The sequence below is a fragment of the Montipora capricornis genome, chromosome 11 (genome assembly GCF_036669925.1).
Source record: "Montipora capricornis isolate CH-2021 chromosome 11, ASM3666992v2, whole genome shotgun sequence".
Lineage (NCBI taxonomy): Eukaryota > Metazoa > Cnidaria > Anthozoa > Scleractinia > Acroporidae > Montipora > Montipora capricornis.
Window position 1 is genome coordinate 36,429,353 of NC_090893.1, and position 15,960 is coordinate 36,445,312.

The 15,960-nt window shown below is 36.7% G+C and overlaps 1 protein-coding gene across 1 annotated transcript; it reads right to left on the reverse strand.

Moving 5' to 3' along the window:
• Positions 1–10,982: 10,982 nt before the first annotated feature.
• On the reverse strand, positions 10,983–12,224 carry LOC138023442 (uncharacterized). The gene has a single exon (XM_068870443.1). It carries the CDS (start codon positions 12,222–12,224, stop codon positions 10,983–10,985), a length of 1,242 nt encoding a protein of 413 aa, XP_068726544.1.
• Between the last annotated feature and the right edge of the window lie 3,736 nt (positions 12,225–15,960).

Below are 15,960 nucleotides of genomic sequence, written 5' to 3' on the forward strand. Positions count from 1 at the left end.
TTGCTCAATTGGCGTTTGAATCTTTTTTTCTTTGCACCAAGCTTTAATTAAAAGAAAAAAATTCAATTAATCAAACGTTTTAACTCATATTGCACAACTGTTAAAGAAAAAAGAAAGCTTTTAAAAACTGCTATCACTCAACCGGCAGACAAAAAGTTGTTACGAACCGCCATGCACTCTGAAATGTTTACATGACCGACAGATCTGTGTTTGCTATGTTTACTGTTTCTGTGCCGGCTATAAATAAAATGAAATGTTTTTATAGCAGAATTATTTACATTTGAATGTGTTCATCGACCAGTTTGTTAGTTGTTCTGTTCTTGCTGCGTGCTTTTCCTCTAAGATGGCCTGCATCTCGGACTCACTCAAGGTTGCGAAACGATTAGGTGTCACTTGTCCTCTTGCCACCTTTTCATTTGCTCCCTTTTTGGGGTTTAAAAATTCTAGCGCCAGAGCCATTTTAAGCTAAGGTTTCCTCTTTTTCCAACGCGTATAAAAAGCCATTCGTGTTAAAAAGAAAAAAAAACATTTTCTCGAGGTGTTAGTTCACTGAAGTCATTAGCGTGCTCAATAAGAATATGAAGCACGCTAGCGCTATTGAATTTATGTTATGATGATATTTCAATCAGAGAATTGTTGATGGATGTGATTGTTTCTTTTCTATATAGAGAGTTTTGTGACTTTCAAGAAGAAATAAAAAATTGTCTTTGCCAATAGACAGATATTTTTCTGTCAAAATAGCCTTATTGGCCAAACTTCCCCTAATGTGCAGTTACTAAATGCACACAATAAAATAGCATTTTTAGAAGGTCTATTCTTTCCTACCTAGCTTTCACCCAGATGGGTTAACTCTGAAAGAATCCATTAAATCACCATGGTAACTATCTCTGGGTTAGTACCAGCCCAACATCAAGCAAACAGGCCCTCAGGCTTCTATATATATACATATATATATATGTATATATATATATATATATATATATATATATATATATATATATAATTGTTATGGAAAACGAGGACGGACAACTTCGAGCGAAGGAAAATACTTGTGAGACTTGTGAGGTAGCGGTACATTTCAACAAAACACCACATGATTTAAGCGACTTCTCATTCCAATGTATTGATCAAGTGCAGGAGACTGTCAACAACTCATGCAGCATCGAGAAACTCCTTATCACTAAAGAGGCATATTGGAGTGCACAGTTGTTTTCTTTGGCACCTTTTGGCTTGAATAGGCGTCAGGAATTTCACTCGAAAAAAAGAATAAACTACAATTAACGTAGAGATCACATGTAAATTGGGCGGGGGCCCCCAGGGGCTCTGATTAGGAATTATGTTTTATCTCTCGCCATTTCATTTTTAACGCTGGTTCATTACGCTGGCTCCTTTGCATTGGACTCGACCGCCTTTTCTTTTCTCTTTTCATTTTATTTGTATGTTTCTATTCTTTTATTTTATCTTTCGATTGGGTTTTCCCCATGGGTTTGTTTCGTATAGTCATCGTTTTCACGCGTAGTAATTACCGATTGTTCATCACTTGTTAATTTTTTGCGAATATATGTTATCACGCCCTGTTCTGTTATATAATCATCTTTGTAATGTTTTGTCATCTTTTATATTGTAAACTTATTTAACGAAATTGTAATTTACCATTCACTTGCACTGCAACTGATGAAGGTCACAGACCGAAACGTTTTTTATTAAATTTTTTATCATTTTTAGAATTTTTACTGTATATATTTTCCTTTGCTCGAAGTTGTCCGTGGTCGTTTTCCATAACAATTTTAAATTATCTTCTCGAGGTTTGGACTGTGAATCCTTTTGGATCCTTCTGGCGCAGCATCTCTGTTTGCTCGAAGCATTTTAACTTATTATATATATATATATATATATAACTTGTTTGATACAAAAAATCCAAAAAAGATGGCCTGCAATGTTGTGCTTAAATTTATTATTATTTTTTTTTTTTCAAAAAGTACTATGATGTGAGAAATAGTCTTTAGCCTATCAGCATACAAATATCTACCATGGTTAACTGCAGTTATACCGTTTTGATAAATACTTAATCACAGGCAATGTAAAGTCGGTAATTGTGTGGTTTCCTAGCCAAAGTATGTGTCAAGAGTGGGTGGCCTAAGGTAAAAAAAATTCTGAGGTCATGTTACCATACAAGCATGTAATTGCACTACGCAGTAAGACAGAAACAACAGAGACCTTCCCCACACTGCTGAGGAAAAGCTTCAGATATTTTTTAAAGTCATTAAACTTAAATGAATTGATAACATCTCCGAACAGCCATTCGACAGAATATCTAAAAGCATTCATCTCTATATTGTACTGCTCCATTTGTGGTGTCAATACACCATAACTAAAGGGTCCTTGAATTTGCGCTCTAAGGGGATAGGCAGGGTCACCATAAACACAGACTGCCTGGCCAGCTTGATTGTAGGCAAATCGATGAAAGTCGTGTAGTAACTGTGAATCAGCAAGCATTCCTGCATTATGTTTTCTTCCTTTTAAAATAGGTGCGTGAATGGTAGGTATCAGTGTAAGAGCAAAGGTTGCTGATAATTGGGTTACATAAGTTGTTGATTATATGAGTACTTTAGAAGTGTTTATCTTATTTCATCATTAGTTGTTCTCGAATCTTTTCCTTTTTACTCGTGGATATGTCCACGAGTTTTGGTAAGGTTCTTTATGCAAATGTGTCACTCCTGCGTAACCGGAAGTTCGATCTAATAAGCCAATCAGGATGGATAATCACAACACAGCTTAGAAAGCTGTGACTTCCTGTTCGCGAGGTTGTGCGCCGCCATTGCTGTATGTCGCTTTTATCATAGTTAGTAGAGGGTTGAGCACCTTCCGCTGCATTTAGAAGCAAGAAACGGAAGAATTAAAGAAATGGCTTTCTTCGAAGGTGAAGCAAAATATTCTGAACAAGTACAGATTGGTGCAATTAATTGTGCACCGCCTTTCACTGACCAACGCGAAGAATTTAATACATGTAGAAATAGAATCGACAGACACATGGTGAGAAGACAGTGCTTGTTCATTCCCTAAGCTCACGGCGGATAAATAAATTCCATGTGGAAGGTGACTGCCATTTGGAGAGTAATATCGAAGCTATCAAAGTATACCACTGTTTATCAAAGCTATCAGGAAGTTTTGCAAGCTATGAGTCATCAAAGCCACATGAATACAACTTGAACAACATCCGAGACATGAAAAACAGTGAGGCAACCAAGCAATCCATGCTTCCAGACACTAGTACTTGTGTGGTGGACCATAATGAAGGACAGTCTAAAGACTAGGTCAGTGATTATGTAACGAAAACTTATGAGAAATCCATACTAATCTCCTGCGATAGAGCAAGGGCTAAGGCAGTACATGCTCCCCGGGACAGAGAACCTTCCAGGATTAATTCCTTACAAGAAAATGTCGAGCTTGTTTCAGAAAGACAAGGTAATTAGAAAGTGTATGGTGCATTATTTAAATAAGGACGTACCGAGCTCGTCTGAGTTGAGAAAGGGTTTATCTCTTGCTTTTGGAAAATATTATATCTCTATACCTAGACCGCAACTCAGACTTAACAATCTTCGAGAGTAGGATATTCTAATCGTCATTTTTTTCTTATCATCCGCAGGACTGCTAAACGCAAAAAAATACTTGTCATTTCTATTGTGTATTCAAGATCAATCTGCTACTACGCATTCGACAAAATTGAACCAACAAAATGAGAATTATTGTCCATCAAGAGAAGAGCTATTGATATCAGGAAACATTGAATCGAACCCAGGCCCTGTTGCTCATGGAACGAGTACACATACAGCACATACGATACTGAGAAATCCCTCTATAGCACTGTTGCAGGCTCGATTAGCTCAAAAAGGATTGAAGTCACTAGAAAGTACCTCAGATCTCAGATCAAGCTATTTGGGAAAGCAACGCTTTTTTTTTTGAAATTTCAGGGCATGAACCCATTTATGGCCATTGTAGAGAAGTCGCTGATGTTCTCCAGGTCTTGATATAGGCCCAACGTTACCGTCAATAAACCCAAGACATTTGGGCAGTGGGGCTCCCCTGGCTGTCACAATATCAACGTAAGTCTGCAGGTTGACAGGGCTAAGGACCTCATGACTCCATTTTAGTACTCTGTTCCCATGAGCATTATACACATAGTAAATCATTTGATTGATCATGATAAGAACTGGAACAGGTTCAGCGAACCTATGGAACATGTCTCCATATCTACATGGGAATGAAAGCCGCTTCAGCAGCATGCAGAGACCTTTTAGTCCATCACAAACAGAGCACTGACTGCAAGTAATCATGTCAGGGATTTGCAAAACTTCCTTCAGAATTCGTATAATCTCGTTTTCCAAAGCGAAACTCTGCAAAACTTTCTCTGACTCATAGAGCTCTTCCAGGTCAAAAGGCGCGTACGAATCATATGGAAAGTCGAGGTTTTTCGATGCATAGAGGTCGTACAGAACAACAAATCATCATCATCGATAAAGCCATCGTTGTTTTTTATTAGAATCTGATTTTGGACGTTTTTGAAATCCATAGCAAGAGCAACTAGTCAGAGAACCAAAACTCATCGTCTCCTCAAAACAACATATTGCTTAACTTTCTATTTTCCTCCTGAGAACGAGACCCTCGACCTAGTCCTCTTTGAGTTGCGAACGTCGTCGTCGTGTATTTCGTTGTCGATGCTTAAGGTCCCTAATGTTGTTTTCATGTCGTAAATTTTTTTGCTGATAACAAAATATTTTATTCCCGATCGACCGTTCTGAAAACTTCCTTCTACTCTTCCTAAAAACATTGTATCAATATTCACTTACTTTTGCATCAATATTTGTTTTGAATAAAGCAAACTAGCAAAATCTGTACCTTAATTGGTTTGCATTTTTGAGCGTTAAAATAGAATTTTCGGTCCTATGCTTCTGTTCCAAGGTGGTATATCTTTTAGGTCGCCTATCCAGATACTAACCCCGCCGGACACCACACCATTTTATTAAATCATGATTGCTGAATGGGATATTTTTATGAAATTGTGGTTTTAGAGCATTGCTCCTAAAATTGCAATGTTGTTGAACGGGCTGTTTGGACCTAATAGCAACCCCTTGCCTCTTTTACTCTTTGGCTTTTTGTTTATACCTTGACCGGGTTACATACTGAGGGTAGCTAAAAATTGGGGAGAGGCATTTTTTGTAAACCGATTTGTGGAGCAGCTCCACCTCTACTTTTGATGAATGCTTTTTGTCCAATTCTTGGTGCTCTTGATCTAGTAAAAAACTTCTTAACAGGTTCAACGGCCAATGGAATTCCAACAGAAGCTAAAAGTGTACCAAGAAACCCACCAGATAGCATTTTTGTTGGTTTAATATGCATACCTTTACCCACTTGAAGAGCATTGATAATATCCCTCTGTTTTTTTGTTGTAAACCAATTGGCATATGGCATCAGTTCATTAATTCTATTGGGTGGAATAATAAAACCACCTGTTTTAACTCCTAGTGCAGATATCAGCGATTCTTCATACGTTGGTGGTTTTGGTACAAGTTGTTTTTCTTGCTGTGTTAAGACTGGTTCTTCAAATAAATCACCAAGATGCATATCGGGAACCTCGTCATCGATATCAATACCATAATTAGGAACCTCTCCTGTTTTCAATTGTCGTCGTTTTGTTACAGGCATTTTGATATTACTGGCAATAACATCATCCAGTTTTGCGGTTATGGGTTGAAACACCTTTGTAAAAGATGCTTGGCTCGCTTTTTGGCCCTAACGATGCTGTATAATAGCATTTCTTACAGTATTAATTCTATCTCCTAACTCAGATGGACAAGTTCTTTCCGCTTAACTAAGCTCATTTGATAATATAATTCGGTTAATTGTATGGTAAATTGTATAAAAAAGACAGCGTTTTACACAGTGTTGAACACTATGTTGTACATGGTGTTGGACATCGTGTTATGAAATAATATACCAATATGATATAAATGAGAATACCCAACAAAGATTGCGAAACCGAAGCTGTTGGAAACTATTAACAGTTGTACCCTTTCATGCCTGACAGATTCTTTCGAATGCTGATTTGTGGACCATCAGGATCACCAAAGACCAATACATTGATGCATATGATATATAATCTACTATAGTTTGACAAAATATACCTGAATGCCAAGTACCTCGAGCAATCAAAGTGTCACAATCTATTGAACATGTTCAATCCAATAAGTAAAGTTGTTGGTTATGACATCATTGAAGCTAGTAACGACCAAATAATTCCAGTATCTGAGTTAACAGATATCAGTCATATCGAGGATAGAGCAAACCCAAGAGACGGTCAGTCAATGGTATATGAAATTTAACGATGATAATACAAAAATCGAGGTGAAAAATCGAATTGATATGCAAGATAAAAGAATCGTTAATATTAAATTTCCTAGATTTGGTTTTTATGATGCTATGGGGTATGCTTTTTTTATAGAATAGGTTTTTTAAACAAAGTGCAAATCGTTATATTAATTGTAATCAAAAACGACTGTATAATACTCGGAGTTATACAAATAATAATCAATTGACACGTGTAATTAGTGGAAAACAATATATTCGTAAAGATCAATCAAACATAAATATGAATGGAAAAAAAAGTAACTAATGCACATACACCAACAAGGAATAACGATTTAACAACTAAAGCATATGTTGACAGTCGTCTAACTGTTGATTTATTTTTAAAAAAAGATGGAAGCATAGCAATGACTATATCTCTGGATATGACAAACCACAATGTCAACAATTTAAACAAAGCAACAAGTGGTCATCAAGCAATATTAGATTTGATGAAATCATTTTTACTTTTAACTTTTGTTTTTCAGAGTTAAAATTATTTTTAAGTTCATTGTATTTGTCATTGTATTTGTCATTTTGTCTCTTTTTGATAACCAAATCATTTTTGTATTGTTTAATTAAATCGTCATATTCATTAATTTTGTTTTTTAGTTTTAACTTTTGTTTGTCGGACTTAATACAATATTTAAGTTCATTGTATTTATGACTGTATTTGTCATTTTGTCTCTTTTTGATAACTAAATCATTTTTGCATTGTTTAATTAAATCATCATATTCATTAATTTTGTTTTTTACTTTTGACTTTTGTTCTTTTTGAATTTGTTTAGACTCAATTTTTGTTTTTGACTTTTCAGTTATTGGATTGTCTTCTAATAATATTATTTGTTTTAATTTAATTGGTTCAATTTCTATTTCATCATTATCAAAATAAAATGAGCCATTGTTATTTTGCAACATATTTTTAAAACGCTAATGTTTCACCATTTATTTTAATCAATTCTTTATCATTATTATGAAAATAAATTATTTATATTTATTTTTAATTTCATCAACGACTAAATTAGCCTGATTTTCATTTAGTTTTAAATCATGATCCAAAAAGTGAATAAATAAAGCTTTCCAATTTTTTGTGTTCATTATTTGATTCAATAAATTTTTCGAGTAAAATTTAGCGTTCACTATCTCATAATATACTATAAGAAAATAATCTTTTGTTTTTTTTGTAATTGCTTGTTTCTTTCTTCTGAAGTAAAGCATTTAGTATTACCGTGTCATTTTTTAGTATTGCATTTAATTTCTGATTCACTATGTGAATTAATGTTTGATTTACGAATAATACTAACATGATTATTATAAGTATCATGAATAAATTTCTCATTATCCTTATTTACGTCTTTTTTATTAATTAACTTAATATGATATCTAATACCATCAAGAACATTTATGCTTTTAAATTGACCATGATAAGCCATTTCTTCAATAATAACATCAAGAATTTTAGATTCACTATTTTGATTATCTGTATATCTAATAGCTTTGTCATCAGAAGAATTTATAATTTCAAAATTTATTCATATATATGTGTCAGAATTTGATTAATATTCTGTTTCAGTTTCATAAGTATTATCTGAATTAACATCAAAACTACATTGAGAATCATCAATAAAGCTGTCAGTTAAATCATATTGACTATCACTTTCATAACCATCAGCAATGTTTGAATTATATAAATCAAACCTTTTAGAACTCATTTTTTATATTATATACAAAAAATAGTTTTATATGTTTAAAACACTACATGATAAACTACACTAAAATCAGGAACTTTTAAATAAATATACATATCTTTACTAATTGCATTTCCAAATGGTCTGGATAGCACAAGTGTTACTAATATTTTAAAAAATACAGCCATACTTTTGAATTTACGGAACATGTTTCGATGTTTCAAACATCATCTTCAGCCATAGTGAGTGTAACATTAAAACTTTTACAACATAATTCGTATATATATATATACATATGTAGCTATCAATACAATGATTCTTTGTCGATTAAATGTTCGTTACAAGTACGTAAAATTCAAACGAACCAACAATATTATAGAAAACACAACTGACATAAGGGTAAAAGTTTAAAAGTGTAATGCTAAACTGACATGATCAACTTGTTTGTTGAGTTCGGGTTTCAACCGCTCAATATGGAAGCTCTCCGTGATTTTGAGTTGATAGAAAGAAGTAGCATTATCAATAATTTTGAAGCAAGAAACATCACAATTATCGCGGCAATTTTTAGAAAAATTGAGACGCTTGAAAATATGAGAATTTTTATCCCGGAAAAGGTGCTCATTTACACGTGTGTAGAAATGCCTGTTGGTTTCACCAACGTAACGAGCAGCACAGCTCGCACAAGTAAATTTGTACACAACATGTGATTTGAGAGAATCCGGAATGAAATCCTTTGGACTAAAAATGTTGCACAGTTTGAATGGAGAGAAAATTACTTTAACATTTAAATCCTTGCAATACTTGTTGATAATAGATGAAATTTTCTTTCTGGTATAAGATGAATAGAAACCGATGTAAGGTAGTTTGTAAAAATGGCAGTTGGATACATCATGTTTAGGGGCTTCTTTTGTAGTAACATTTCTCAGATAACCTTAATACCCTAAATAGTAGTTAGAGTATTGATATCGTTTTGAAAACCTTGGTTAGTGTAGTTAATTTTGTATGCCCTGTCGATGAGAGTTTTTATTAACCCTAATTTGTACTGAATGGAGTAAGACTAAAATAATTTGTAGGTAGACCAGTGTAAGTCTTTTTTCGAAAAAGAGAAGTGATACAAGAACATTCATTGTTACTTGATCTTTAAATTTCATCTATTATCAACAATTATTGCAAGGATTTAAATGTTAAAGTAAATTTTTCTCCATTCAAACTGTGCAACATTTTTAGCCCAAAGGATTTCATTCCGGATTATCTCAAATCACGTGTTGTATACAAATTTACTTGTGCGGGCTGTGGTGCTCGCTACGTTGGTGAAACCAACAGGCATTTCTACACACGTGTAAATGAGCACCTTTTCCGGGATAAAAATTCTCATATTTTCAAGCATCTCAGTTTTTCTATAAATTGTCACGATAATTGTGATGTTTCTTGCTTCAAAATTATTGATAATGCTACTTCTTTCTATCAACTCAAAATCAAGGAGAGCTTCCATATTGAGCGGTTGAAACCCGAACTCAACAAAACAAGTCGATGATGTCAGTTAAGCATTACACTTTTAAACTTTTACCGTTATGTCAGTTGTGTTCTCTATTATACTGTTGGTTCGTTTGAATTTTATCTACTTGTAACAAACATTTAATCATACAAAGAATCATTGCATTGATAGTTATATATATATATATATATATATAGGTATAATAAAACGACGAAGAGACAAACTCTTGACAGTTCCAGCGTTTAATCGACGTTTCGGCCTTCGGCCTTCGGCCTTCTTCAGGATAGTTTAAAAGTTAAAAATTAAAAAAGCTATATACAATGGTTGTGAGTAGCAGAGTTACAGGCTATTATATAGTACACAGAAAATGGAAATTAAGGTTACGTAACAGAAGAAAAGGTCTTAATTACAAGCTAGGCAAAACAAAAAACAATTGATAAAAAGGAACAAACAGACTAATTAGATAAATCGTGTTATTATGTAACAAACTCCCCATTGAGGGCCTCTGAGTGAATGTGCGGGTCAATGTCATAACAAGGTCCTCAGGGAGGGCCCCTAAACAATGTAATAGATTCCCAATCGGAAGCCCCTGAATGAAAAACCAAACACAAACATAACAGAATCCCTCAATAGAGTTTTTGAACAAAGACAACAACGACTAAGTGAAGGCTAACAAAACAAAAGGGCAAGATTACAAACTGGAAACATTCAAAGCTAGATGGGAGCTAACGAGGTCCTACAGACAGCAAAAATTACGATGATTACAAATTTGGGCTGAAAAGAATTTACACTACAATAGAGACAAAGTCAACTGTTGTAGCAGATACGATTTTTGGATTTGAATTCACGCCTTTTGTTAAGACCGTGTGGATATAATGAAAAGAGTTGTGAGGTCCAATATGCTTCTCTGGTGAGGAGCAGTTGTTCAAGATGGGTGGCATTTTTGTGGTTTACAATTTGTTCGATAATAATAAAACTAATTTGACAAATTTGATGCTCAAAAGAATTATAATGGACCGCCAGCTCACATGTTCTTCTGTTCTTAAGCATTGATGATTTATGGTTACGAAAACGAACCTTGAATTCTGTTGAAGTGGAGCCCACGTACTGCTTTTTGCATTTGTTACAAGCAGCCAAATAAATGACATTTTTGGAAGTACAGCTTAATTTCTGATTAATCCTATATATGCGGCCCGTAGCAAAACTCTTAAACTTAGTATCTTGAATCAAAAAATGTTTACAGAGGTCACATCTTTTGTTACATTTGCAATAGCCTCGATCATCTTCCAAGGTTTCATTTCTGGCTTCAATGTTCCGAAATTTAGATGGAGCTAAGATTTCTTTTAGGTTTTTTGTTCTGCGGTAAGCTGGAAAAATCGACTTTGATGGAAAAATCTCTAAAAGCTCAGGAGACAATCTAAGTAAGTGGGAATGTTTTTAATCACCTGCTGGATGTCTGGAAGAATTGGGTTGTAGTCAAGTACTAGAGGAAAAACCTTTTTCTTTGGCTTGACTCTTTTTGTTAAGAGTTCGGACCTCTCATTGCTTAATGCTTTTTCAAATTGTCTGTCCACTAATTCCTTGCTGTAATTTTGTGAGCACAGATATCCTTTATATTCTTCACATCTCTTGTTCAAAAACTGGTCTGTAGAACAATTGCGTTTAATTCGAAGAGCCACCCCATAGGGAATTGCACGCATACAATGTGATGGGTGCGAACTCGAAAAAGGTAAATAAAGATGACTGTCGGTTGGCTTAGCATAAATATCAGTGATTATAAACCCATCTTGGAGGTGCAAAGTAAGATCTAGAACGTTGAGGCTACTCTCCGAATATACCAGTTCAAACTTGATGGTGGGATAGAGTGAATTAATATACTCCGTAAATTCTAGCAATTTCGTCAAACCAAGAGTCCAAAGATCAAACACATCATCTCTATACCTCCACCAAAGCATAGGCTTGCTTGCACCTCCAAGTTTAGCCTTCTCATCAATTAATCCCATTGCCAAATCGGCGTAACTACAGGCATTTTTGGGGCCCGTGGCAGTGCCATGTTTCTGAATAAAATTTTGATCTGCAAATTGACAATTATTGATTTGAAGACAAATCTCAACGGCTTCGACTATACAATCCGTAGATGGAAATTTATCTTTCCTAGAATCAAGCGCCTTTCTAACAGCTGAGATTCCTAGGTTATTATCAATGTTGGGAAACATAGCCACAACATCCCAAGATACAAGCAAACTACCAGGGGGTAGGGGACCTTTCTCAGTATTTAAAGCCTGAATTTTGTTAATTGGATCACTTGTGTCTTTAACGAATGATGGAAGGTTCTGTGCTAAAGGCTTGAGATAAAACTCGGTGAAGGCAGAAAGTCTTTCGATTGACGTTCCACAGCAGGATGTAATTAAGCGGAGTGGATTGCCCTCTTTATGTGTTTTCACATTACCAGAAACTCGAACTGGTTTAGGTTCCAAATTGGTAACCCATGTGGCAATCTCTGGACTTAGCTGGCCTTCACCGGGCCATTTGCGTCCCCATTCAAGAACCAGGTTGAGGAGGTTCCGAAGAACTTCCCAGACCAGTAACAGAGCCCCTACTCTTGATGAGAACGATTTGGTGGCAAGACCGGATACCATCTTGCCGGATTTAAATCCCATTAATCTAACATCTTCTGAACTCACCGATGCAGAGCGCTCTCTTTTGACTAAAGGACCCGCGTTCTGTTCTACGCCAAAGGATGTCAACTGGCAGAAGGTAATCGATGATTTGGATAAATTTGAAACGAGAATCCGCCTCGCCTTTTTCCATCATGGCAGAAATCCGGATGAAAACCCAAGGAAAGCTGATGATCGTTTGCCAGCTATTCCTTCAGCTACCAATTGGATGCCTCCTAAGTGTAGTTCTCCGGAAGTCGAAGTCTTCATCAATAATGTGAGAAAGGATATCCTGGAACCCCAAAATCTGAGAACTGTCAAGGACAACTTAACTAAAGACTAAAGGTTAGCACTACGTAATCTTAAGTCCAGTGATAAAGTAATTAGAATTCAAGACAATTCAAGAACCAGGTTGAGGAGGTTCCGAAGAACTTCCCAGACCAGTAACAGAGCCCCTACTCTTGATGAGAACGATTTGGTGGCAAGACCGGATACCATCTTGCCGGATTTAAATCCCATTAATCTAACATCTTCTGAACTCACCGATGCAGAGCGCTCTCTTTTGACTAAAGGACCAGCGTTCTGTCCTACGCCAAAGGATGTCAACTGGCAGAAGGTAATCGATGATTTGGATAAATTTGAAACGAGAATCCGCCTCGCCTTTTTCCATCATGGCAGAAATCCGGATGAAAACCCAAGGAAAGCTGATGATCGTTTGCCAGCTATTCCTTCAGCTACCAATTGGATGCCTCCTAAGTGTAGTTCTCCGGAAGTCGAAGTCTTCATCAATAATGTGAGAAAGGATATCCTGGAACCCCAAAATCTGAGAACTGTCAAGGACAACTTAACTAAAGACTAAAGGTTAGCACTACGTAATCTTAAGTCCAGTGATAAAGTAATTAGAATTCAAGACAAGGGCTCTAGATTTGTAATCCTTAATCAAGAAGAATATCAAGACAAAATGTTAGGGCAACTTAACAACAACTTGCATTACAATAAGGTGAATAGCGATCCAACACCGGAGCATTTTGAAAAGGTCAAAAATTGGGGACGCAAATGGCTCGGTGAAGGCCAGATAAGTCAAGAGATTGCCACATGGGTTACCAATTTGGAACCTAAACCGGGGGTAGCTTTTGGTAATGTGAAAACACATAAAGAGGGCAATCCACTCCGCTTAATTACATCCTGCTGTGGAACGTCAATCGAAAGACTTTCTGCCTTCACCGAGTTTTATCTCAAGCCTTTAGCACAGAACCTTCCATCATTCGTTAAAGACACCAGTGATCTAATTAACAAAATTCAGGCTTTAAATGCTGAGAAAGGTCCCCTACCCCCTGGTAGTTTGCTTGTATCTTGGGATGTTGTGGCTATGTTTCCCAACATTGATAATAACCTAGGAATCTCAGCTGTTAGAAAGGCGCTTGATTCTAGGAAAGATAAATTTCCATCTACGGATTGTATAGTCGAAGCCGTTGAGATTTGTCTTCAAATCAATAATTGTCAATTTGCAGATCAAAATTTTATTCAGAAACATGGCACTGCCATGGGCCCCAAAAATGCCTGTAGTTACGCCGATTTGGCAATGGGATTAATTGATGAGAAGGCTAAACTTGGAGGTGCAAGCAAGCCTATGCTTTGGTGGAGGTATAGAGATGATGTGTTTGATCTTTGGACTCTTGGTTTGACGAAATTGCTAGAATTTACGGAGTATATTAATTCACTCTATCCCACCATCAAGTTTGAACTGGTATATTCGGAGAGTAGCCTCAACGTTCTAGATCTTACTTTGCACCTCCAAGATGGGTTTATAATCACTGATATTTATGCTAAGCCAACCGACAGTCATCTTTATTTACTTTCACATTGTATGCGTGCAATTCCCTATGGGGTGGCTCTTCGAATTAAACGCAATTGTTCTACAGACCAGTTTTTGAACAAGAGATGTGAAGAATATAAAGGATATCTGTGCTCACAAAATTACAGCAAGGAATTAGTGGACAGACAATTTGAAAAAGCATTAAGCAATGAGAGGTCCGAACTCTTAACAAAAAGAGTCAAGCCAAAGAAAAAGGTTTTTCCTCTAGTACTTGACTACAACCCAATTCTTCCAGACATCCAGCAGGTGATTAAAAAACATTCCCACTTACTTAGATTGTCTCCTGAGCTTTTAGAGATTTTTCCATCAAAGTCGATTTTTCCAGCTTACCGCAGAACAAAAAACCTAAAAGAAATCTTATTATCTCGGACCTAAAATCTCGCTGTAACCTCCGTGACGCTTGGCGTCTTTTGCATCCCCGAGACAGGCAGTTCACCTGGTTCAGCCCAGACCATTCAATTGCCAGCAGACTGGATACCTTTTTGGTCCCTCGGCTTCAGTGTAATCAAGTCACTAGGTGCGATATTCTCCCATGCGTTTTCTCAGATCATGACTTTGTTATTTTAGAGTATGATATTGCGGCTCTTCCCCTGCGAGGCCCGGCAGTTTGGAAGTTAAACAATTCTCTGCTCGATGACGAATCCTTTTGTTTAGAGATTTCGGATTTAATTGAGCAGTTTCTGGCCTTTCGGCATTGCTTTGCTTCTCAGCGCGATTTTTGGGAGTGTTTAAAGTCTGACATTAAGCTCACTACGATCGCCTTTTCTCGTCGTAAACACCGTTTACTCTCGTCCCAGAAGGTTTTTCTAACCAATCGCTTAATTGCCCTGAAGAATCGTTTGGCTTCGGGCGATGTTTCTGCTAGTCCTGAAATTCTGACTTCAGAGGCTGCTCTGCGGTCGCTTTTAGATTCCGAGCTCGAGGGTTCTAAGATTCGCAGCAGGGTTAAGTGGGCAGAGGAGGGGGAGTCTCCCTCTGGTTTCTTTCTCGGTCTTGAAAATGAGAGACACGAGAAAGGCTCCGTCTCCTCTGTCTTTGATTCTGAGGGGCAAGAGGTTTTTTCCCTCTCTGACATGATTCAAGCTCACGAACGTTTTTATTCTTCCCTATTTTCTGAAAGAGCCAATTGACCCTGTAGCCCAATCTCATTTGTTTGAGCACGTTACCCCCCGGTTATCGGAAGCTGAGCGCGAATCATGCGAGGGTCTTCTTTCTTTTAACGAGGCGTCCGAGGCCCTTCGCCTCTCTAATAGAAACAAAACGCCCGGTTCTGGCGTCTTAACTGTTGAGTTTTATTCTGCGTTCTGGTCAACCTTGGGGCCCCTTTTATTTGATATGTTTAATGAATCTCTCTCCCACATGAGCTGTGTGACTCTATCAAATCCAGTGTTACGCGACTTGTTCATAAGAAAGATGATCATAGAAATCTAAAAAACTGGCACCCCATTTCGTTACTGAATGTGGATTATAGGATTTGTTCAAAAGCCCTTTCCCTTCGTTTGAAAAAAGTGTTGGGGTCTTTTGAAGACCCTGATCAGACGTGTTCTGTTCCAGGTAGATCTATTTCTTCTAATTTGGCTCTTCTTCGCGATACACTAGATTTTATTGAGAGAACTGGCGAGACAGGTATTCTCGTCTCTTTAGACCAGGATAAAGCCTTCGATCGCGTTAATCGGTCCTTTCTGATGAATCTTTTAGAACACTTCGGTTTTGGGCCCTCCTTCTGTAGCTGGATTTTCACTTTGTATAACGGCGCTTATATGCGTTTCCTAGTTAACGATTTCCTTTCCGATCCTGTTCCTTTGCTGCAGGGGGTCAGGCAGGGCGACGCCCTGTCCCCTA

Excerpts from the sequence above, each read along its gene's own strand:
- LOC138023442 (XM_068870443.1), bottom strand. The coding sequence starts at position 12,224 with ATGGTATCCGGTCTTGCCACCAAATCGTTCTCATCAAGAGTAGGGGCT.